This window comes from Phyllostomus hastatus, unplaced genomic scaffold, assembly GCF_019186645.2.
Source record: "Phyllostomus hastatus isolate PE091 unplaced genomic scaffold, TTU_PhHast_1.1 phas_scaffold_501, whole genome shotgun sequence".
Lineage (NCBI taxonomy): Eukaryota > Metazoa > Chordata > Mammalia > Chiroptera > Phyllostomidae > Phyllostomus > Phyllostomus hastatus.
The window spans coordinates 71,202,767-71,227,211 of NW_025334033.1; the positions used below are offsets into that span (position 1 = coordinate 71,202,767).

The 24,445-nt window shown below is 61.0% G+C and overlaps 1 protein-coding gene, 1 long non-coding RNA gene and 1 pseudogene across 2 annotated transcripts; 1 reads left to right on the top strand and 2 right to left on the bottom strand.

Moving 5' to 3' along the window:
• Positions 1-711: 711 nt before the first annotated feature.
• LOC123807926 lies at positions 712-7,817 on the bottom strand. Its single transcript, XM_045821970.1, is given in 9 exon segments — positions 712-1,141; positions 1,144-1,222; positions 1,224-1,259; positions 1,261-1,674; positions 3,531-3,654; positions 4,185-4,302; positions 4,826-5,044; positions 6,570-6,728; positions 7,715-7,817. Coding segments are annotated over 9 exon segments (1,464 nt in total). The 3' UTR covers positions 712-929.
• Positions 7,818-14,891: 7,074 nt separating this feature from the next.
• Positions 14,892-19,001, bottom strand: LOC123808509. Its single transcript, XR_006783793.1, has 3 exons — positions 18,913-19,001; positions 16,331-16,544; positions 14,892-15,941 (listed from the first exon to the last, which is right to left on the bottom strand). It is a non-coding gene; the product is annotated as an uncharacterized LOC123808509 (long non-coding RNA).
• A 1,101-nt stretch (positions 19,002-20,102) lies between these two features.
• Positions 20,103-22,739, top strand: LOC123807927 (annotated as a pseudogene).
• Positions 22,740-24,445: the final 1,706 nt, after the last annotated feature.

Sequence of the window (24,445 nt, forward strand, 5' to 3'; positions counted from 1 at the left end):
GCATTTTTACACCGGCACAAGAAAAGCCTCTCATCGTGTGGTAACGTGAAGGCCGGGCAGAAAGAGTTGTGGGCGTTATGCATCGACGCCGGTGGGTGTCCGGGTCCCTGCCCCCTGCACAGCTGTCCAGACTCAGCATGTCCTGCTCAGCCCAGCGACAAGTAAGCCACCCATAGTGGAAGGTGTTTTTGTGCAAACACACCCAGGGACTCGAGGTGCCCTCTGGGGACCCTCGTTTCCTGGAAAGGGCCGAGAAGCAAAGAGACAGTGTGTGGACCCTCCACACACTGCAGCTTTAAGCACCCGAAAGGCAAATATTAAAAGCTGTCAACTTCCACAGTCCTTTCAGCGTCACCAAGTTTACAGATGCAGGAAGGGACTGGCTGTCAATCACAGGAGGGAAGGCGGAGCAGAGCTCTGTGTGTGAGGAGAGCCGTGTCCCCCCCCCCCCCAGGGCTACAGTAACCCGTTCTAACCCGCCCCTGGCGTGGCCTAACTATCTTTGGAAACACAGGGGAGACGATTCCTGCTGCAATTCAAGACTTAAGTTCAAGCCTCACTGGGCCCAAGGCACAGTCTCTAGTTCATGTTCCTCAATCAATTTCAAATGTCCGGGGATGACACTTGAGGCTGTTGATTATTTTCTTTTAATCCCGCGACAAATTCGATGTGAAGAAAAGGGTAAGTACTCCCTCCATACAGGGGAGAAGATCAGATGTTTGGTTCCCCAAAGCTCGGTTGGAGGTGGACTTGCAAAGCTTTCAGAAGACCCAGAAGCGCGCGGAGGCCGCAGCACAGGTTTGAGTGAGTGACAGGTGGGCGCGAGCGCCTGCTGACGGCTGCACGAGCTTCTCTGAAAGGGGCAGCGCAGGGATTCGGAGCTTGGGAAGGCACGAAGACAGGCGAGCATTAAAGAGGCACGGTCGCTATTAGCCTATGAATCTCGCCGACGGCCAAGTATCCTGGGCATTCGTGGGCTCCGCCCGGACCCCCTCCCCGGGCGGGGGCGGGGCCAAGGCCTCCAGCTCGCGCACCACCTGCGTGAACACCTGGTCCACAATCAGTTTGTTCTCGGCCCTCACCTCCAGGAACGGGCAGCGCCACTCGCGTGCCAGCGCACGGCCCCGCGCAGTCAGTACAGGCGCTCCGCGTCCAGGTCGGCCTTGGTGCCCACGAGCACGAGCAGCATGGCCCTGGGCCCGCGCAGGCCGCCCATGCGCTCCCCGCAGCGGCCGCAGCGCCTCAAACGAGGCGGCGCTGCGTACACCGTGCAGCAAGCACCACACAGCCGTCGCCGTTCTCCATGTAGAGGCCCTTGAGGGTGACCAGGTGCGCGGCGCCCACCGTGTCCACGATCTCCGGCAGCGCGGGCACCGCGGGCACCTGGATCACCTTGCTGAAGAGCTCCTCCACCGTCGGCTCGCGCTGCTCGGGGAAGCGCCCGCTGGAGAACCCCGCTGAGCAGCACCACCGGCTAGCCCTTGGCGCGACAGCGCGGCGGGAGAACAGCAGAGAATGGCGCGGAGGCGGGGGTGCGCCGGAGGCGCTTGGGGCGCACGGCCGGGATCTGCGCGCTGCGCTCCCAGCTCGTTCGCCGCGCCGCCCCTCGCTCCTCCCCGGTCCCTGCCCTCCCCGGCCCCGCGGTTCCCTGTCCCGGGCCCCTGGACGGCCAGCCTGGCCCCTCCATCAGTCTCCGCCTCCCGGCTCGCCCTCCCGAGGAGAGCCCCTCGTTCTGCTGCCCAGGGGATAACCTGCCCCTTCCACGTCAACCCGGGAAATGCACGCTTTCCCCACCAGGTCTGACCCAGCCAGGTGGCCGAGAGCCAGGCCAGCCTCGCTCAAGGTCAGGCCTGACTGGCTGCACACCTGGGGCCCCCCTCCCGCCTGGGAGCACCCCAGAAAGGGGAAGCCGGTGAGGCGGCTGCAGGGGGAGAATGTCAAGGGAGCCCTGGTCCCCTTCTGTGCCTGAGGCCCCAGGTCCCTCGTGCCTTGGCCTTCGCCCTGGCCCCCTCCACCCCCTCCTTGTCACTGAGCAGAGCCCATATACAAGGTAAACCACACTTCACTGCCCCACGCAAACCCTCCCTGGCTTGCCTGACCAAGGAGAGAAGAGTGACCACTCAGCTCCCCGTCCACACCCACTCGGTTTCACCACGGAGGAGTGTGCAGACACCCGGAGAGCCTGGGGAAGGGCTGCGGGGTCACCCTCCTCACAGAGAGGCGACAGGCTCCTCGGGTCCAGCTCCCCTGCCAGCGAACGGCCCCTCTCCCGCTGCAGAACCGTCTTGCTGTCCCCTGGTCTCCCAGGTAAAAGGCCAAGGAGGCAGGGCAGTAGGGGCTGAGCCCTGGGGTTGTCCACCCGGGGAAGCTGCAACCCTCTGTCTCGGGCACAAGCAGGTGCCTTGGGGCTGCAGGCAGAGACACCCACGCTTGCGCTGTGCTGGGGGTGTCACGGACCACCCCCCTCGCTCTGAAGCTGACGGAACCTGGGTTCCCTGCTGTCTGGCAGCGTAGGCGCAGAGATGACAGGCGGCAGCACCTTGGCCAGTCGGACTGTGTGGTCAGTCATAGAATGTGCTTTCCTGTAATCGCTGCTAGACCACCCTCAACGTGCCAGTTTTATTAGCGCTCGAGCACAACTGACAACCTGACTTCTAAATGGAGAAATCGTACAGGACAGTCTCTGGCTGCAAAGTAACGAAACTAAAAATCTATTTTAAAAACCGGTAGCTGCGAACGCCGCCTGGAGAAGTGCAAGTTCAATCCAGGTTCCAACAACTTCCCACATAGCTTTCGAGGGGACACAGGCACCGCACTGTTGGAAAGTCATGAAACACTCAGAGGAAAGCACCCTCCGGGAGAGAGCCCCTGGAGACACCAGGCGACGAGAGGGCACCCAGAAAACTGCAGACGTCGGTGCCATCAGACATGCAACGTAATTGCTTCATGTGTTTAAAGGGATAAAGCAAAATCTTAAACACATGAGCAACGAACAAAAGTCTGCAAAGTGTGGTCAATGAATTTGAGATTCCCCCCACAGAAAAAAGTCTTCTGGGAGTGGAAACGATACTTTTCTATTTGAATTAACAGTAAACCACCCCTGCCCCGTTGAGAGGGTGCAGAGCAGGTCAGATGCGGCTGAAGAGAACGGAAAGTGACACCCCTCAGCCTGGGAGTGGTCCTGGCCCGTGTGTGCGGGGCCTGCAGGACAGGTCCCGAGGGTCTTCCCGAGGCCACCACGCTGCCAACTCTCCCGCTGCACCTTAAATTGATAGTTGGTTCATCTGAGCGTGTCGTTAATGCATTTTTTTTAGGCTTTTAAAGCCATTAACGAAACCCGGGCAACCCCGCAGTCCTAACTACCGTCACCTTTAATGCAGTTAGCCTCACCTTCCAGCTGTCCCACCTCCTCAGCCACACCTGGCGAGTCCTGTAACCGTCACAGGCCGAGGCGCCTCCCCAGCTCGCTCACCCCCGGCAAGAAGGCCCCTCCGGTGGGGTCTGAAGGGCGTGCGATCTCGGAACCCCACCCCGAGGTTCCCTTCCCAGGGCCGCTCCTGGCACCGACTCTCCGAATTCAAGTCCCCTCCCGGAGCAGAATCTGTGACGAGGGACGTGATCTCGGGAGCAGGCGGTCTATTTCTGCGGACCAGTCTGTGGGAAACCGGCACATCAGCCTGAGAGGCCACAAGCTCCACATGCAGCTTTCCAGAGTCCACAGTTGCACCTGCCACAAACCCCGCACTCTCGGGCCTGCCGTGAGTATCGGCCGAGCTGCTACAGCAGAGTTCCAGAGCCTGGGCACTTAAACAAAAACACCTCCCATCACAGTTGGGAAGCTGGAAGCTGGGGAGTCCAAGGTCAAGGCGCTGGTAGATTCGGCGTCTGGAGAGGGCCCGGTTCCTGGCTCGCAGACAGCTGTCTTCTCACGGTGTCCCCGCTTGACCAGGGAGCCATCTGGGGTCTCCTTCCTAAGGCCACTAATCCCACTCAGGAAGGCCCCCACCATGACCTCATCACCTCCCAAAGGCCCCACCTCCTGACCCCATCGCTTTGGGGGTTAGGCGTCCACGCATGGATTTTGGGGGGGGGGACACAAACTATATCACACGACATCATTTGTGTTTATTGTTTTCCTCGTTGCCACGCAGCGCCCCCCGAGGGCAGAGACGGTGCGTGCTCACCGCTGAGTCCGCAGCGTGCAGAGCCGGTGGCGCCCCCGTGTGGTGGGTGCTCCGTAGCGGCGCTGCAGCTGTGATGCTCGGCTGAAAACGTGAATTGTTTTCCTCGGCACTCGGACAACTAGGGGAAGAATCGCACAGAACGTGACATGTGCATTTTGTGAGATTTCGCCTGCGGGAAACACGGGGCGACCACAGGCAACCCTACCAGCCGGACCGAGGGGGGAGCGGACGCACAGAACACACACACACACACCCCCGGCTGCCGGGTGACCCGGTGCTGTGGACCGACGCGCCCTCGGGCGCCCTCCGACCTCTCCGCCGCCTCACGTCGCAGGGCTGCCGCCCTTCCCTTCCGGAGTTTTCTTCCGCACCTGGGCTCAGGCCGGCTCAGACAAAGGGCCGTGCTCCTCGTAGCAGTTATGTCTGTTCCAAAAACAACTCACCCCGCGCAACGCTGCTGTCCTCGTTAAGGTTCCTGTCCATTTTTACTGTGTCGCTGCATCGTCTGTGTGTCCCGCCCCACCCCCGTTGTCCTGCAAGTCCCGCGGTGTTTGTTTTGAATTTTGTTTTGAAAACCCCCCGAACTTTAGGAAATAACATAAAACACCTGCATCTGGTTGAGCGCCTGAATAACCGCTCGCCTTTCCGAAGCGAACCCTCGTGCGTCCTGGCATACTGCCTTTCCCGGTGCCCTGACGAAGCTGCTAACTGCGTGCGGAGCCTGCGGCACCGGGAAGGCTGCAGCGCCTGGTGCAGGATGACATGTGCAAACTTCACGGCGTAGTCCTGGTGCCCCGTCCCCCGGCCTGGTCTCGGGCCCTTGGCCTCACGGTGCCCGGGAGCCTTGAACTGGCCTGAGGCTTTGGCCCAGGTTGGGGGGGGGTCTCTCCGACATCCAGCCTTTCAGATGCCACAGGCTCTGGGGGCTGCAGGCTGCTCAGAATGTCCCTTCTGGGCCACCTGCCCCGTGGACGTAAGCTCCAGTATCAGAATGGGGGCCCCACCAGCCTCCCGTTACCGCCCTCATTGGAGTTCCGCCACGACCCGGCCTGGGGAACTCAGAGGCCTCCCCTGGAGGCAGCCCGGCCAGGGCGCTGGGGGCCAGAGGGGGCCCCCACCTGAGGCTTCCCGCCTCCCCCTCCGTCACTGCCCCAGGTGGGCACTTCTTGGCCAAGTCGGGTGCAAAGCTGCCATCGCCACCACTGAACCCTGTACAGGTGCTCAGATCGCCTCACCCTGGGGCGTTGGCACCTGAATGACGCAGGTGCAGGGACAACAGGCTGAAGCTGCTTGGACTGCAGTTCAAGGGCATGTCCAAGGGCGTGTTCAAGGAAGCTCTGTCTGAGCCGAAGTGTGAGTCGCCTTGTGTTTGTGGCCCTGGAGTTTTTCGCACCGATTTCCACCAGGGAGCACAGGCCCCTCGTGAAGGGGGAGGACAGCAGCACCAGCAGGACCCCCGTCCCAGGGGCTCTCAGGGAGCTCGGTTTTCGGAAGGAGTTCGTGGGGGACCCCAGAAACCAACCTGATGCCTGGGGCCTGCATGAGCCTGCCAGCCCTGGGAAAGTTCCGGGCTGCCTCAGGGTGCAGGCCGCAGGGTGGAGAAGACATCCCCCCGGGAGACCCAGGGCCCAGGGGAAGAGCTGACTCCTAGCACTCCATCGACCGTTCAGTCCGTCAGTTAAGGGCCTCTGGCAAGGCAGCTGTCCCCAAGCCAGAGGCTCGACCACCCATCCCAAGGCTTGTGCACATCTGGACTCTTTCTGAGGCTTCCCTGCTGGAGGGGGCAAGGGGCCCCGGAGGCGCTGTGGCACCTCTGGAGCCCCCACCCACGCTGGATCCGCCTCCGGGAGCAGCGCCAGCGCCAGCGAGGCCTGGAGGCGGGGGTCGGCGCCTGAGGCACTCACCCCTCCATGGCCGACCCTCTGGGCCGCTTTCCACGCCCCCAGCGCGCCTCGCCTTTCTCCGCCCTGCGGGCCATCTTTCTCGAATACCTTCTCCACCCCCGGTGGCCCGGGCTTTCGACCTAGTCTGGCCTTGGGTTCTCCCGGGCGGGCGGAAGCAACTCAGCATTTGGAAACCCTGGGAGCCAGGGCGGGAGGGGCGCAGGCAGGGCAGAGACCGGTCCGCGCAGGGGCAGAATCGGAGCCGCCTTGGGCGCCCCGACGCCCCCACCGGAACCTTCTCTTCCTGTAGACTAGTAGTGCAGCGCGGCGCGTTTCCTTCGCCGCCGCCGCCGCCGCCGCCGCCGGAAAGGAGACACCCACGCGTCCCCTTCCCGCCGCTGCCTCAGCATGGACCGTGTCCCCGGCGCTGCTCTGACCCAGCGCCGGTGGGCCCTCCAGCAGGCGCCCAGTCGCGCGTCCTAGGAGGACGCCTGGGCGCCACTCAGCGGTGACTCGTCCCAGCGCGAGTCGCCCCCTCCCGGAGCTGTGGCGAAGTTCTGCCGCGTCCCTGCGCCGCCTGCGGCCGCGGGCGCTCCGCGCTCAGGCTCCGGTGCCTCCTTCGTGGCCGCCCTGCCGCGGTGCTCGCCGGCGTTGGGAACGGCTGCGGGAGCGGGTTCAGGCCTGGAGGTCACAGCCTGGGGCTGGCCTAGGTGTGCGCACAGGTGGGTGGAGGTGGCGACGGCTGCAGCTGGTTCAGGTCGCCCCTGCAGCTTCTCCGGGATGGGCCCTTGGGGTGCAGAACCACCCGGTCCTGCCCTGGGCTCCCAGATCCACTGACTCCGGAGAAGAGAGCCCTCAGCCCAGTTTCCCTGAGTTTCCCATTTGTGCTTTTGACTCCGAGTCAGGGGGACCCCCGCCCCCCGGGAGTTCCTGTCTCAGCCCGCAGGAGATGGAGGCGAGCGGGAGACAGCGCGCGCCGTGGAGCTGAGGCAGCAGGTTCGTTCATGAAACACGCTGGAGCGCGGAGCTGCAGGCGGGCACCCAGCTGGTGCGCGTGCCCCAGCGATCGGGATTTTAGGGGTCTCACTCTGGTGTCCAGCTTCTGGGTCCCCCCCCTCCTCCCTCTCCAGGCCTGGGGATGAACACGCAGTTTCGAAGGCTTTCTTTCCTGGCCAGTGGAGGCGATGTACACGGAGCTCCAAGCCCCCCCCGCTCCTGCACTACCACGGTTTTCCCTGTGATCCTCAGAACACCTGGCAGCCTCACCGGGCCAGGCTCCCAGCGGCTGAGTTCACGGGTGAGGCGCCATCTCCCTCCCTGCCTTGGCTTGCTCCCTATCCTGCCTGACACCTTCCTGGGATGGCTAAATGCAGAGTGGCTTTTTAAAGTTGATTTCCATACTAGTGTCCACACTTGTGTTTTTAAAACACTTAAGCTCAGCTTAAGTGCCCCCCTACCAAGCGCCTCTGAGGACAGACTCGGGGAGAATGCGCTGTGACTGCACGGGGGGGGGGGGTCTCCGCGTGGACTCCCACCCATGGCCCAGGGGCCTCAGCCCCTGGGTGGCTTCTGAATGGCGGCCCGAAGGACACCGCCGCCGCGGTCACACTGGCCCGCGTTCCCCGGGACGCCGAGCGTCACCGTCACGTCCGGTTCGGGCCGCGGTGTGCTGCGTGCCTCGGCCGGCCTCCAGGGCGGGCGCTGCTGCGGCCCGGTTTTCGTCTTCCGGCTGTTTTCCCGTGAAGATCATCGTCCGGCGGCACCTCCCCGACCCGGGCCCCCGTGTGCCGCCTTCGCGCCTCAGTTGCCCGGGACGACAGTCGCCTCGGGATGAGGTCACGTCTGCAGACGTCCTGCTGTGTGCGTCGTCTTTCCTTTCCCTCAGAAACCAGTGTTACGCCCCCGAGTGCTGCTCCACCGGGGCGGCGTTCCGGGTGTTGGAATGTCGCGAAAACGGAGAAACAGGCCGAGCTGCTGCCCGGTGACACGGCTCCCTAAAGAGTCCCTCGAAGTCGGAAGTCGCCGAGGCCGGGGCTCGGGCCGCGGTCGTGGCTGTTTCGGCAGCAGACAGCCGTGAGCTGCCCTGCAGCTGGGTCAGCCACGATTCCGAGGGCTCGCTGGACGTCAGACATCGGCGAATACTCTTGAATGTCCTGAGTGAGACGCCTCAGAAAGCTGGGCACCGGGCGTCTCAGCCCCCACCACACGCCGCAGCCGTCGGCCCCGCAGCCCGAGTCAGCAGGCCCAATGGGAGCAGGTGGTGCCAGAGCTCCCCAGCTGATTCTAACGTGCGGCCACAGCGGAGGACCCCTGCGGTCGCGGCAGTCACGGCAGAGGGGTCTCCCGTGCCTGGGTCTATGCAGTGAGGGAGGGGGCTGGCTTCAGGAAGTCAGCCTGGCTCACCTGTGCGGCAGGGCACAGGAATGGAGACACCAAGACACGGCAGATCGAGCCAGAGAAAGGATTCAAGGAGTCAGAGCCGGCTCCCACCCCACTGCGGGGTGGCCCCTCCCCACGAGCGGGTTCTCCTGCCCTCGGGTGCCAGCCCGCTTCCCACTGCAGCGCACCTGGCACTGGGCCCTGCCACCTGGGGACACTGGCTCCCAGAGCCCTCCAGCCCTGCCCCCATCCCAAGCGGGGCCCAGCGCAGCTTCTGCTCAGGGCCCAGGGGTGGGAGGGAGAAGTGGGGGCCGAGGGCCCTCTGCTCTGGGCCCCGCAGTGGCTTCTCGGAAGGAAAAGGACCAAGACCAACGGGCGGTCCGGGGGAGCGTCAGAAACGGGGCGAGGCTTGTCCTGGCCTCTCAGTGCTAGAGCCGGGCCCCTCCCCTCCTGGTCTCCGTGCAGGAGGGACCTGCTGGCCTTGCTCTGAGAAGCTGAGAGGATACGGCAACTCCAGGAGGAGACTTCTGGGCCCGGCACCCTGAGTGGCACAGAGCTGGGCCCAGCGAGGTCTGGTCCTCTGGTTGGGCTGCACCGCCAGCCCCTGCGGAGCCCTGAGCCCAGCCCCGGGGGCCACACATTCCCCTGTGAGGGCCAGGATTGGGCCCAGGCGGGGGCGGGCTGCACCCTCAGGTAGCCAGGTGAATGAGTCCAGCTGCAAGGCCCAGGCAGGCGGGGGGAGGGGAAGCAGGCGAAGGGCTGATAAGGACCGGGCACCAGGCGAAAATTCTGGGCCAGGCTGGCACCCAGGCCCCTCCCGCCGGCCTCCTACCTATACCTCCAGGGGCTTTGTTCTGGGGGTGTCCCTGTGCCGTCCAGCTGTCTGACTAAAGCAGTGGGCCTGCCCCTCCCGATTCAACAGGGTTTGTCTGCCCAGTGGTCTGCTCCTGGCTCCGTGGATCCCGGGCCCCACCCGCGGGCTCTTCCCGTCCCCACGAGTGTCAGGTGCTGTGGAGTGGGGCCCAGGTGGGGCCTCACAGGCTCCCGGTGGTGTGGGTGCCTGTGGTCCCCGAATCACGCGTGCGTGCTGAAGCGTCACCTTCACTGGGCGCTGCGACCCGGCCACAGCCTGTCCGGTCTTCTGTCCGGTCTTCTGGTCGTGGAACAGAATGGCTGTCCCAGGGAAGCAGAGTGATGGAAAACACCAGAATCCGTTCCCCTCGTGAGGCAGCGGCCATGCCGCACCAGGCTTCTCTCCCTTCTGCGTCTGTACGCTTCTAGGTGGGTTTATGAACCGAAACAGTGCCCAGGGCGGGCCTCGCCTCGCCTCTGGCGACGGGTTGCTTCCCCTTGGAATGTCCGTCCAGCCTGGGGACTGGCCCCCGGCTCCGGGCGCGCTGGAGCTGCCGGCAGCGCCGGGCAGCGCGGAGACCCCGGCCCTCCCTTGTTTCACTGTCCCGTTATCCCGGACTCCCCCTGTCTCACCGCACTTGATAGTTCGGTTTTTCTTTTCCCTTTCTTTAAAGGTGACTGGGTCCGACTTTACTTTGATTTATTTATTTAACCCTCACCCCAGGATATGCTTATTGACTTTAGAGAAAGAGAAACATCTGTGGGCGAGAAACATCAATCAGTTGCCTCTGCAGTGGACCCTGACCGGGGAGTGAACCTGAAACTTTTTGGTGTACCCGGCGGCGCTCCAACCAACCGGGCCACCTGGCCAGGGCCTGACGGTTTGTTTTTTCATCATTTAGTGAGCTCTGCATCTAAGCGGTTTCCATTTTTTTTTTTTAAGTTTAAAGTAACCACTTGGCTTTGACCCAGAGCCCCTGTGGACTCCCGTGCTAATCACCTCCGGAGCCAAGCTGCGGGTGGGAAATGCCGCGCTCGCCAGCGCCTGTCCGCCGGAGTCCCGGATGGCGGGTCGCTGCGTCCTCTGCAGCCGGTGACCCACGACTGATGGACCCCTAGTCGCTGAGAGGAAGGCAGCCGTTCTTTCCGCTTCTCTTTCATTTGTGGCCAGTCCCCGCGGAGGGACAAATTCGCGGGCTGCCGGTGCTGAGTGAGGCAACGCGAGCGGGGAAAGGGGCCGGTTTCCAGTAAATGGATGAAGAAATCCCGCTGAGCTACGTAGGATGCAGCTGGACCCGCGGCTCCGGGCCGGGGTGGGGGAGGGGGAGGGGCGCTCGGAGGAGGAAGAGGAGGTGCCCGGGCCGGGGCACCGGCTGTCCGGTCCCCGCTGTCAGCCCTCGGGGGCCTAAGGCCCCTGCCAGCACCCGAGTAGGGAGCCATTCCACGCGGAGCCGTTCCCTGAGCGTGTTTCAGTGAAGCCTAGCACTGCCGCAGAAATGGCTCCAGATCGCTGACGCGCAGCTGGAGACACTTCCACTCCCGGAGCCCGAGCGACCGCCCCCCCCACCCCCCGACCCGGTCAGCGCCGGCCCAGGGTCTTCGTCACCGGGAAGTGGTCTCGCCTGCTCCTGGCTTTCAGGCCCGGGCGCCCCCAGCCCAGCCCACCTGCAGCCTGGTGGCGTCTCCCGGGGCCCCTCCTCCCCGCGGGGCCTCCACCGCACCCCCACCCAGCCTGGGGCCCGGCCTGGGGAGGGGGAGGGGAGGGGGAGGAGGAGGCTCCAGCGTGCTCCCGGCGGCTGCCCCGGGCCCGGGTCCGGGGCTCCTACCGGGGGCGCCCACTCTGTGGGCGGGAACCCTGTGGCAAGCCCACCCTGCACCGCCGAGCGCTCTTTCGCAGTGACCTCTCCGTGCGCAGGGGCCAGCGCAGGCCAGCGGTCCCGGAGTTCCGGGCAGGCGCTTGAGGACCGCCATGGGATGTGGACCCCGAAACCGCCCCGGAGGGCGCGCGGGGAGGGACCAGCCCGCGACCCTCGCCCCCGCTCGCCTGTGGCAGCGCGCCCCCTGGCGGCGGGGGAGCGCCCTCACTTGGGTACACTCGGCACCGGTGTCTCGGCCTGTGCGCCCTCCGCACCTGGTGGTTCCGGTTCCGCATCTTTTAAAACATTTTAAATCCTCACCGAGAACATGTTTTACTGAATTTTAATTTTTTAAGACTTTTATTTATTTATTTTAGAGACAGGGAAGGGAGGAAGAAAGAGAGGGAGAGAAACATCAATGTGCCAGAGAGCTATGCAGCGGTTACCTCTCACAAGCCTCCGACTGGGGACTCAGCCGGCAACTCGGGCCTGTGCCCTGACTAGGAATCGAACCGGCAACCTTTCAGCTGGCAGGCCAGCAGTCAGCCCAATGAGCCACACCAGCCAGCGCAGGTTTATTGAGTTTAGAGAGAGGAAGGGGGAGGAGAGAGAGGAGAGAGAGAGAGAGAGAAACATGGATCCGTTGCCTCCTGTGCACGCCCCCACCGGGACCCAAGCTTCAACCCTAAGCATGGCCCTGAGTTGACCGCCTGCCCCTGCGCTGTCCTCCTCTGGATCTCAGCGTCTTATGAGCACTGCGCACGTCGCCAAGGAGCAGGAAGGCCCGCAGGGGACAGAGGGGAAGGAGGGGCCGGGTGGGAACGTCTACAGTCAGGCAGCCTTCCCACAAGAAACAGCTACAATAGTGGATTGCAAGGGGGGGGGGTGTTGATTATCTTTTTTAAAGACTGAGTTCATAACCGAGATGGAACCGATTCCTTGAATGACACAACCTGTCCAAACCCACACAAGAGGAACTAGACTATTGGAATTGACGTACCTCTACTACAGAAACTGAGCCACTAATGAATAAACTTCAGAAACGGGAAGCGCCAGGCCCACGTGGGCTCCCTGGTGAATCCTACCAGACAGGTAAGGAAGAAATTATACCAATGCCCTGCCATCTCTTTCGGGAGTCAGGAGCGGAGGGAGTACTTTGACTCATCCTGTGAGGCCAGCATTACCCCGATCCCACAGCCGGACAAAGGCATCACAGGAGAAGAAGGCCACAGACCCATGTCCCTCACTGCACACAGATGCAAAACCCCCAGCAAAACAGGAGCGGATCGAACCCAACAGCGTGTAAAAGAATCACACGCCACAACCGAGTGGGGTCCATCCCCAGTGATCCAGGCCGGCTCAGCACTTAAAAATCCATCCACGGAATCCACCACGTCCACAGACCAAAGGGAGAACCCCCACGGTCCTGCAGGAAAAGCACCTGACAAAGCCCAACACCCGGTGACGACAGGAGCTGCTGGCAAAAGAGCGGTGAGGGGACCCTCTCTATGCGGCTACAGCGATCGGCACTGAGTGCTGTTGGTGAAGGAGTAGGCACGTGGCTTCACGGAACAGCGGGGAGGACCCGGAAACGGGCCACAGGAACGTGATCAATGCATCCCGACCGAGGAGCGACGGCAGAACGGTGGAGTGGAGACGGCTTTCCCACAAACGGTGCCGGAGCGACCGGACAGCCATGTGCAGAGAGAGAGAGAGGGGGAGGGAGGGAGGGAGGGAGGGAGGGAATCCGGACATGCATTTTACACTCTTTACAAAAATCAACTCAAAGCCCTGGCTGGCGTAGCTCAGTGGATTGAGCGCGGGCTGTGAACCAAAGTGTCGCAGGTTCAATTCCCAGTCAGGGTACGTGCCTGGGTTGCAGGCCACAGCCCCCAGCAACCCCACATGGATGTTTCTCTCTCTCTCTCTTTCTCCCTCCCTTCCCTCTCTAAAAATAAATAAATAAAATCTTTTTAAAAAATCAACTCAAAATGGATCGCAAGCCTAAACATACAATGCACACCTGTAAAGCTCCTGGCAGACACACACAGGAGAAAACCCGGGTGGCCTGGGAGGGGGTGGTGACTTTTTGGAGACAACCCTAAAATCATGACCCTTGGAAGAAGTCACTGATGCTCTGGGCCTCATTAAAAATAAAAACTCCTGCTCCACGAAAGACAGTGTCAGGCGACTCAGAGCACGAGCCATGGACTTGGAGAGAACATTCACAGACACATCTGATAAATTGACTTTTGGGAAAGTCACCTGCTTGGTTGGCCTCGGCTACCCAATTCTTCTCAAGGTCAGCGAGGGACCCACAGGGGTCACCAAGCCCCATGGACAGAAGGACAGAAGCCAGGGCAGGGGACCCGCAGACGACAGAGGCAGCGACTGCCCCCTTCCTGCCCCCGCTGAGAACTGAAGTCTTGCAGGGCTTCCCTGCCATGGGAGACCGTTTTGGGTTTTGTTTCTTTGTCGACTTTGAAGGGATCCGTCCATCAGTCATTCTACTATCACCTGCCGTAAGGGCAAACGTAACGGCAGACCTCCATAACTACTGCAGGCGTGCACTTTCCCTCGACTAAGGCAGGCAGCTGACGCAGATAAAAATTCTGACCGGTGCGCCCCGACCAGCGCAGCTGGGTGGGTTGACTGTGGTCCTGCAAACCGAAGGGCCAGGGCATGCGCCTGGGCTGCGGGCCAGGTCCCTGGTTGGGGGCCCGCGAGAGGCAACGGATTGATGCTTCTCCCTGACGTGGGTGTTTCTCGCCCCCTCTTCCTCCCTCCCTTCCCCTCTACCTAAAAATCAATAAATAAAGTCTTTAAAACCATTGGTTTTGAGTTTCTCATCTAGTGGAGAACAGTGTTGGATGCCTGAGGCAGGGCCTGAAGTCCAAGGTCAGCTGCTGGGGGAGCGCTCTCAGAATTTGCCGAATGTATGTTTCGGGCCAGTGAAAAGCCCTCAGGCAAACTTGTCACTGCTGTGGGGACACCCGTCCCCCTACTCTGGCCTAACCCCACGCCACCCAGTTATCTGGGGCTGGCAGGGTCCCTGGGACCGGAGTTGGGATTTCCCGGGAATCCCCCAGGGGCACTGGGCAGACTTGGGGGAGGGGCTGCTGGTGAGAGGCTTTCGGCTGGAGCCCGAGGCCTGGGCTCTGGCGCCCTCCGGTGGACGTGGGGGCACCCTGCAGAGCACTCGGAGCACAGGAGGCAACCGAACCCTCACCTAACCCTAACCCTCACCCTCACCCTCACCCTCACCCTCACCGAGGCTGAGGGGACAGGGACAGTCCCCTGAGCCCCGGTCTCCTCATGCACAAAAGTGGTGGCAGTTTGGGGCATTTCAAAAGCTTGTCAGGGATGCCACAGAGCTGAGCCTGCGCAAGTGACAGCAGCCATAGTTCCCTCCCTTGTCCCCCAGACAGACAGACAGACAAAGGGGCCGAGCCCCACAAGCAGAGGGCCACCCGGTCCTGCCCCGCCCCCTGCCAGCAGCGGCCAGGGCAGTGCCCCCACAGCCAGCAGCCTCTGACACGGAAGCAGGAAGCTGAACTCTGTGGCGTCACTGTCACGAGTGTCCTTGGCTCCAAGGTCATGGGTAGAGTCCCGTGTCCGCTTCAATGGTCAGTCTGCTGCAGCATGTTTTTTCGGCTGAATGCTTATTTTCCCGTTTAAAAATCATTATTATGTGTGTATCGTTATTCTAAAGTAAATTAATAATTCTAAACGAATACTACTTTAAATACTAATTTATTTTCAAACCTATTTTTCATACCTAAATGATATATTATCATTTACTTTGTTTATAGTTGCTTAACGGACCCCAGTTTTCCATTTTAATGAATTACTGTGATTTTAACGAGTAGCTTGCAAAGGAACTAATAAACATGTCGGTTTTAATTTCCCGTTCGGCTGCGGTCACTAGGCAGGACCCAGCAGCTGCCGCCCTTTCCTTCAATAACCGAGAGCAAAGGGCCCCGAGACTGAAGCATTTGAGAGTCTCCGGCCTAGAGCCCAGGTCCGGTCCCCAGGCCTGCGATGCGGTGCCCACTCAGAGCAACGGGACCGCTGCTGCATCCCCAAGCCCCTGCCCCGGTCACTGCCCCCGCCACAGGGTTGGACCTGTCACGGGACGAGGGGGCTGCCCTGAGCCCTGAGCAGATGGAGTCAGGAACCCACACCCTCCGGGGGGCCCGAGGCAGCCCATTCAGGGTCTGCTGGAGGGTGTGGGTTCCTGGCTCCGTGTACAAAAGTCCCCCAACAAGAGTCCAGGCGACTACGAGGGGACTTTTGTTGAAGCTGGGGATGGTGAGACAGGGGAGGGCTCAGCGTAGGAGAAGCAACGGGTCAGCCTGGGCTGGGTGGTCTTTGCTCCCCAGAAAGTCAGAGAAAGGGGGGCTCTGGGGGCAAGTTCAGGGGTGAGCTCGGCTGCCCACTGCCTTAGAGCTCAGGAGACACGACGGGCCTGTGAAGACAGAAGTGGGGGAGGAGAAGGGAAGGGAAGGGAACAGCGCAGGCTGCTCCCCAGAGGGAGAGTGCGCGCTGGGCCCTCTGACTTGAGGCTTTTGTCTCCCTCCCGCAGGAAGGAATGCCAGACGAGGTCCCAGGCGAGGGTTGCTGCAGACGATGCATCGGTTCTCCAGGTGCGCCCCTTCGGGGTCATCGTCTCCTCTGATTGGTCAGTAGTGGCAGGCCAGGGGGGCGTTAGTCATTGCAGCTGTTTCTGGTATCGCCCACCTGGTCTTGCTGCTTTTCTGGGCTTGGAGCTGAAACACAGCTGAGGCCTGGATGTCGTGTCCAGGGAGGCGAGGCCAGGGAGAAGAGGCGCCCTGGGGTGAGGTCCTTGTGTTCCCAGTTCCGCCCCCTGCCGGGACCCAGTTCTGCAGCCGGCTGTAGATCGCTCGGCCACTGTGTTTGCTGCCCGTCTCAGTCTCCCTGTTCCACTTGCCAAGGAATTTCCCTAGATTTCTGCTATCCTGTCTCCTTCCCCCCCTCAGAGATTTCCACCCCTAATATCTCTGAGGGGTGATGAGGGAGGAGGGTCTCTCCTGAGCAACTGCTTCCTGCTGACAAGGGTCGTGGCCCCTGCCTGCGTAAGGTAGGGAAGCTCTTCCCGTCTGGTCTAAGAGAGGCAAAGGGATGGGATCTGAGACTGGAACAGAGAGGCTGTTACCTGCTTCTTCCAAAGTAGCGGTAGGCTGGAATCCCAAAGCAGCATCGTCTTCATACAGAGTCGTTGCATCCAACACAACCATCTAGTCCTGACAGGTCCGTTCAGCCAAACCAGCCTGTCTCATTTCAGGAGGTGGCAATGCAGATGGGCTTCTGAAGCGTGGTGCGTATTGTATAAACAAGCGGCCAGGTAAATAAGGTCATAGGCGTACACTCTGTGAAGACAGAAAGAGCACAAAGGTTAATGAACACAGCAAATCACAAACCAGTTTCTGAGTCTTCAAGACTGTCCGTTGAGCAGCCTCCCAAATGCAAGGCTTTTGCAAAGGTAGGGCTTTGGCTGGAATGAAATCGAGCAACGACAATCTGAGAGATGCTCTTTGTCTGCAGCTTAAATGTCTGGTGACCTCATCCGGTGCTCAGGTAAGCTCTGTGTGGCTTACGCTGCATTAGTCGTTCTCAATAATTTCAAGTCAAAGAATGGGAGAAAAAAATGAAACATTAGCTTGGAAGAAAACTAGAAAAATTAGGACTCAATTTAGTTTGTGGGGAACAATTGGGCTTTGCAGGTTCCACTGAAACACAATTTCTCTCCCTACAATTACCCTCATTTTTCAAGGAGATTGCATTGAGTCTAGTTTCAATGTTGCCTGATTATTTCCATAACACAAGAACAGCAATTAATCACATAGGCTCTTTGAAATCTGCTTTGCTGGAATTTCGCGAGAAGTCTTCCGACTGAGCTTTAGTCAGCTCCTCGGGGCACAGAAGCCAAGCCAAGCCAGAAGCCATGGCCACAAGTGGCCATGTGGCTTTGCCTGCAACACCCATAAGTTTGGGGAGCAGCCCACACCATTCCCTTTTCTTTCTTCTTACCCCCTATTTTGTCTTCACAGGCACATGTCTCCTAAACGCAAGGCAATAAGCTGCTGGCAGCTTGTCCCAGGCTAACCCCCTGAACCTGTCCCCCAAGGATCCCCTTTTCTCTGACTTCCCAGTGAAGTAATTAAGGCAGTTCAGCCTAGGGTCTCCTGCTGCTGCCTCTTCCTAAGCCCTTCCTTGTTTCATTGTCTCCAGCTTTATTTTTTAAGATTTTATTTATCTGTGCCCTGGCTGGTGTGGCTCAGTGGATTGTGCACTGGCCTATGAACCAAAAGGTTGTTGGTTCGATTCCCAGTCATGGCATAATGCTAGGGTTTCGTGCTGGGTCCCCAGGAGGGGGTCATAAGAGATAACCACACATTGATACATCTCTACCCCTCTCTCTCCCTCCTTCGCATCTCTCTAAAAAGTAAAAAAATAATAATAATTGTAAAAATGTTTTATTTTTTATTTTTGTGGAGAGAGGGGAAAGGAGGGAGAAAGAGAGAGGAAAAAGCATCAATGTGCAAGAGAAACATCGATCGGTTGCCTCTTGCACACCCCCAACTGGGGGCCTGGCCCGCCACCCAGGCATGTGCCGTGACCGTCAGTGGACGTGGGTGGCTGCCACCTCTTAGCCACTGCGCACAACACTGTTGTGAACACCGGTGACGGCACATCCGTTCCAGCCCCTGCTCCCACTTCTTAGCTCTGGTGCCTGTACCGCTGGCAATGGCGTTGTCGCCGCCTCACTCTGAAAGCTTCCCTCGCCTTGGAAGCTCCCACTGGCCCGCGGGGTGGCTGACCCCGGGAGAGACTTCCTGGGAGGCCCCGTGGCCCAGGGCCGCCCGCAGGCAGCCCCGCCTGAACTCTGCTCAGTGGGCTCCGCTCCGTGTGGTGCGGGGCGGGGGCGCCTGCCGCCCCCTCCTGTGTGCACAGCCGTGCCCTCCGGCTGCGGTGACTGAACCCGGCCTCCGCTCCGCTCCGCTCGCTGGATGCCGCCGCCTCCCACGTGCCCGCTGTGCGGACTCAGACCCCCCTCGACCCGGACTGCGGCCTCCACCCACCGACCCGGCCCGGCCCGGCCCTGGACCCCGCACAGCCCGTGCGCGCGTCCTGTCACGGCCGGAACAGGTCACCGCAAACGTAGTGGCCTAAGCCGCACAGACTTGCTGTCCCTCGGTCCTGGGGGTCAGAGGTCGGGTCTCTCCGGCTGGCTCCTCCGGCCGCCCTAGGGGACGGTCCCTTTCCTGCCGCCCCACCTTCGGGAAGCGCCCCACCCCTGGCTCACAGCCCCTCCCTCCCGGCTCCGGCTCCGGACCCAGCAACAGCCCCGCATCGCTTCGCTCTGCCCACCCCCGCCTCCCCCGCCCACGGTGGGGGACCCTGTGCTGACCTCAGGAGCGCCGGACGGACAGTCCAGGCTCTGCTCCCGACAGGAAGGTCGGCTGGTCGCCGTCTGAACTCCACCTGTGACCGTGGCTCCCCTTGGCCATAGAACCTACACGCAGTCACAGGTCCAGGGTCAGGTGTGGACACTGGGGGGCAGCCTGTCTGTCCACGCACCATTAGCACCAGCCTCCCCCTCTCTCCCCAAAGTCCCTGGAAACACGCGCTGTCCTCCCCGCCCCCCGCCGTCTCCCACCCCTCCCCCACCCCATCTGAAGGGCTGTCCTGGGCTCAGCACAACCCCGTGTGCCTTGTGCATCGTTGAGGACTCACTCAATTCAGCATTCTAGAATGTTCCTCCAGTTGTGGGACCGTGTCCCCGTTCCCCAGCACGCCATTCCCTGCGCCCACGACTTCCTGCTCAGGGAGATGGAAACGCGCATGCGTCTGGGGTCACCGAGAGGCGCTGAGCTCACAGAGCGCCCCCAGCCTGCCGGGTTGGGGCGCTGCCCTGACACGCACCATAAGCCGGCACCCCACGACCGATGCCCAGTGTTGTGAAACGGGGTTCGTTCCCCCACGCTCAGTGTTCCCACGGACGCTCTTGTTGCTGCCCACAGCCACCCTAGGGGTCAGGCACGCGCTCCCCGACGGGGGACTGAGGCTGGGCCGGGCCAGCGATGCCCCTGCGGCCCCGCAGCCAGAGGGCGCTAGAACACAGGCGGCCTCCGGGCGGCTGCTCTGCAGTGCCACGTGGGGGGATGCTCCCGGAACCCCAGGTCCTTTTGTAACAAAATCCAGAAGCCACAGGACGCTCTGAGTCTGGAGGTGTTTCCCCGAGTCCAGAGCCTGACGGGAGCACTCATGGTGGGTGCGTCCGGGTGACAGGGGCCCCCCTTTGGCAGCCCCGCAGGATGGCTGGGGAACACCAGCACCCCACACACAGTTCTCCAAGAGGCCACGGTGGGTGTCACCACGTTGTGGGACGGCGCCCATCACTAATGCACTGGGGTGGCAGGGCCTTGGCGTCACGCCTGGGTCTGGGAGCTTGGCTGCGATCCCAGGGTCTCGAGCCTGTGGCGCAGGCCAGCAGCAGCCTCCCAAGCCACAGAGCCTCAGGGTACCCCAGGCACCGGCAGCCCCGGCCTGGCCTGGGGAGATAAGGGGGGAGGGGTGGGGGCAGAAATAAAAAACACACCCGCTGGGCTTGGCCACAGCAGCCTCCCCGTCCTGCCAGTCCCTGTCCCAGCGCCGCCAGCACGCGGCCTGTGTGCTGACAGACTCCAGGCCGCGCCCCACCCTGGGGCGGTGCTGACTCAGGCCGCAAGGCAGGCCTGCCAGGCCCGGGAGAAGCCAAGAGAAGCCAAGTCCCGGGGCTCCCCAGATGGGCTGTCCCCTCCAGGCAGGAAGTGGTTTTACTTTCAGAGCGCTCTCTTACTCTAACTCGGGAGTTTCTCGGAAACCACGAGAAGATGCTCACTGATTTCTCCTCTGCCCAAACACACTGGAGACTGCCAACGCCCATGTCTTCACCGCACTCCAGCCTCTCACACCACCCTCCAGGCCCAGGGCCGTGCCAGACAGCTGCCGTCTCCGTCCCACGTGGGTTTGCTCTCCCGCCTCCACGTGCGTCCGAGCCGCGTGCTCACAGCCCGGAGCAGGGCCCCTCCCTCTGCTCTGCAGGCCTCTGAGGACCCCCCGGAAGTTCTTCCTGAACCTCGAATTCTCCCAGTGCCTCGGACCTGAGGCCTCCTCCCTGGGCTGAGCCTGGGGCCCCGATATCAGCCTCTTTAGGGGACCTTGGAGCCTTGACCACCTTTCCGGCCCATCCCATCTCTCCGCCTCCCGTGCTCCCCTCTGTGCCCAGCACCTGGCACCTGACGTCCTGGGCTTCAGCTGCTCCTGCCCTCCCTGTCCCCTCACTCTCCTGCCCCTCTTCAGTCTGGTGTGAAGGTCACTTCCTCCAGGTGGCTGTCCTTGGCCCCCAAGACAAGGACAAAGCAGCCTGAAGCCATGGCACCCGGCCTTCTCTCCCTCACCTCTGCCCAGGGTCTCTCTCCCCAAAGGCGCGGCCGCTGCAGGAGTCAGGCGCCCGGTTCAGCAGGCTACATTGTAACGAGACAAAGGTCGCAGCCAATGAGACAGGTTTTCAGTAGGCTGCTGCTTTGATTTTCTTGCTGGCCCGTTGTGATCAGCTCAGGGGCACCTGAAGGGCCAGAGGTGGGGAGACAGGACTCGGAAAAAGGCTGCACACGGAAGGCCACAGGTCCTCCGGGCCGCCCCTCGGCTACTCGTCACTGTCCACGGCCCTGCGGCTCCCATCTAACCGTGCGCACTTCTGAGGACTGTGGCCTCAGCCGCCCTCCCCCCCGGGGCGGATTGTCCTGGAGCCACACCTGCGGCAGCAGCGTCTCTGGCTTGGTGGGCCTGCGCTCGGGTCCCACACTCACCAGCACAGGTCACCGACGGTTCCAGAACGCCCCGCGGCTTTTTACTCCTGGCCCTAGAACCGGCCTGAGAAGAGCGCAAGGTTCTAGGGTTGGGGCGGGGAGGGGGTGGCAGTTGGATAAAGGAGAGGATCAACGCGAAGCAAGTTCTCTGGGCTGGGAAGCCCAACCCATTGGCTCTTAACGGGTCTCCCTGCAGAGATCACAGCCGCTGTCGCCACCTACTGGCCACGGGTGGAAGTGGCCTTTGGCCTTTGGCTCACGGCCCACCTGGCGGCATCTGCGCCCAGGTAAAGGAGCCCAGACCGGGAGAATGAGGACTTCCCCCCAGAAGAGAGGCGAGACTCTGATCGACAGAGGAAACTTTCAGAGTAATATTTCTTCTTTTTAAAGAATTTATTTATTTTTATTTTTAGAGAGGGAAGGGAGGGAGAAAGAGAGGGAGAGAAACATCAATGTGTGGTTGCTGGGGACCGTGGCCTGCAACCCAGGTATGTGCCCTGACTGGGAATCGAACCTGCGATGCTTTTGTTCGCAGCCCGCGCTCAATCCACTGAGCTACGCCAGCCAGGGCTCAGAGTAATATTTCAATAAGCACTTGAAGACTTCGAGTTCTTTCAGAAAAAAAAAATGTCCCCTAAAAACACAGCACGGCAGAGAACGGGCGCCCCCGGGGCACCCCGCCCCACACGCCGGCACCGTTGACACCCCCGTGGGCACCTCACGCTTCACACTCCCAGCCCCCGAGGAGAGCGGCGCACGCGTGTTCGCTCAACCCCCCCCCAACCCCAGCACGCGTTTCAGGCGTGGCCCTGGGCCGCCCCCACACGCAGAGCCAGCGGCGTTTGCTCCCCCGGCGCGGGCCCTTCTGGCGCCTTCTCTCCCGCTCGACTCAGGGGTGCTCGCCTTAGCCATGACAACACTGGACTCTGGTTAAATCCGAGTCTCAGATTCTAAAGAGACTTTTTTCCAGTTATGTCTGTATGCCTACAACACTTAGGATGTATTGATGGTTAAAAAGTTATTTGTTCTGCCCTTGCTGGTGCGGCTCAGTGGATTGAGCACCGGCCTGTGAACCAAAACGTTGCTGGTTTGATCCCCAGTCAGGGCACAGGCCTGGGCTGAAGGCCAGGTCCCCAGTAGGGGGCACGTGAGAGGCAACCACACATGGATGTTTCTCTCCCTCTCTTTCTCCCTCCCTTCCCCTCTGTCCAAAATAAATAAATAAAATCTTTTTTAAAACGTATGTGTTCTTTCTGGGGTGGGGGGTGGCCCTGGATGGGGGCTGTGGCGGGGTGCGGGGACCCGGCGCAGTGGCTGCGGTGCCAACCGGAAACTGCTAAACTTCCCGTGGAAGCGAAGTAGGGTTTCATAAGAACAGGACGGAGGGAGAAGAGAGAACCTACGGAGGCTGTGCAGGCCCTGATGTGGTCAAGTTGGTATCTCCGGTGGGTCGTGCATTTATTGTAAAGAGGGAACATGCACTGACCTCAGGGACAATAAAAGCCACATCGAGTGGCCCAGGTCAGCTTGCCAGGAACGAAACCAGTGAAGTCCACGTTGGGGCGGTCCCTCACAGGTGCGCTCGGAAGTGTGCACGTGCTTTACGTACAAGGTTCGCTGCACCCGCAGCTCCCGGAGACGCCGCAGTGCCCGGCCGCACCTGGAATTGCCCTGGGACTGCTGATGGCTGCGAACCTCCTGGATTGTTAAATAAAATAAATCACAATAAACTGTTCACTTTTTTCAGGATTTTTAAAAAAGTTATTTGTTCTTTATCTGAAATTCAAACTGCGCCGGGTGTCCTGTATTTTACCTGGCAACCGTAGGGCAGCCTCAGCTTCTCAAAACGCTGGTGGCAATCCTGACCCAACATCGCCATCTGCTGGTGAGTCCCGCGCCCCCATTTGAAAACGCCACCTTAGGTGACAGGGCCACAGGCGTTTCCTCCCACACGGGACCCCAGACTCAGTGGAGAAACACGCATTGGAATCTAGCAGCCAGGAATCAAGCTGACCGGAATCAAGCTGACCGGAATCAGACGGTGACCTCTCGCTGAGCGGGGCCACGCCCAACCCACTGAGCCGCACGGGTCAGACCTAACCGGTATTTTGTTGCTGTTGTTTTTGCCTTCCTAAGTATACCCCAAACGTAGCCGCCACGGCGGCGCTTCTCAGACCGAGGTCTCAGCAGCTCGCTCCTCTCCTTGGAGAAGAGGGTCTTGAGCGGCCCGCTCCGCGCACAAAGCTGAAGGGTGTTGTCTACTGTTCTAGAAGTGACCGGCCGTCCGTGACCTGGCCCCTCTCCACACCTCCAAATACTTGCTCCTCGCCCACGTTGGGCCGGCCCCAGTGCGCTCGCTCCTCGCTGCCTCTCAAACACTCCCGGAGCGGCTCTGCTTTCAGGGACCTGCACCTGCTCTCCACGCTGGCTGGACCACTCTCCCCGGAGCCAGCGCCAGGGTGGTTCACCGACCCCCGAGGACAGTTCCGGGTCAGGGAGCACACGCCGCGCCGCACCGTTCCACGGAGCAGACTTGTGTGGGATTGGTGGAGCAGGCGTGAAGGGCAGGAGCAGCCCACAGCTGTGTTAAGGCTGACACTGGAGCCCTGGCTGGTGTGGCTCAGTGGGCTGAGTGTCGTCCAGCAAACTGTAAAGGTCTCTGGTTCGATTCCCAGTCAGGGCGCTTGTCTGGGTTGCGGGCCAGGTCCCCGGTTGGGGGCATGTGAAAGGCAATAGATTGATGTTTCTCTTGCACATTGATGTTTCTCTCCCTTTCTCCTTCCATTCCCCTCTCTCTAAAAATAAATACAATATTTTTTTTAAAAGGCTGACGCTGGATGGCAAAGGCAGGAGTGGCTAGCGCCCTACAACTCACAGGAACAAGATGGGGTTATCAGCACCTAGCGGCTCACCGGCGTGGCCACGAGTCACGGCTGCCACACCAGGACGACACACCGATCCTCTGCGGAGGGGACCTGGGCCGCTCGGAGGAGGAGTCTCGTGAGGGCTGGCCTCGTATCTCGGAGGAAGGACTGTTACCCATCTGTGTGAGGACTCAGAGGACCCCACGAGGGGCTGGAGACCTGGGACCCCGAACTCTGAGGTGGGCGCTCTCAGGAGTCAGGAGAGGCTGGCTCTGATCGTGCCAGGAAAAACTGAAGTTCAGGTTTTTGGGTGCTTACTGAAGACATGCCGAGTCAGGCCTTCTCCCTGTGAACAGGGCCCAGGAATGACGTCACCGGTCCGATACCATGCGTGTTGGCGGGGGACTCTGCAAACAATGTTTCTCTGCTGTCAGCTGGTTTCTCACCATTTCCTCCAGAAGGAGGAGACTGGGACAGAGGGGGGAGGAGGAAGAGAGTTCTTCCTTCCCATTTGCTCTCTGTTTCTCTCGTCTCAGGGCGATGGGCCGCAGG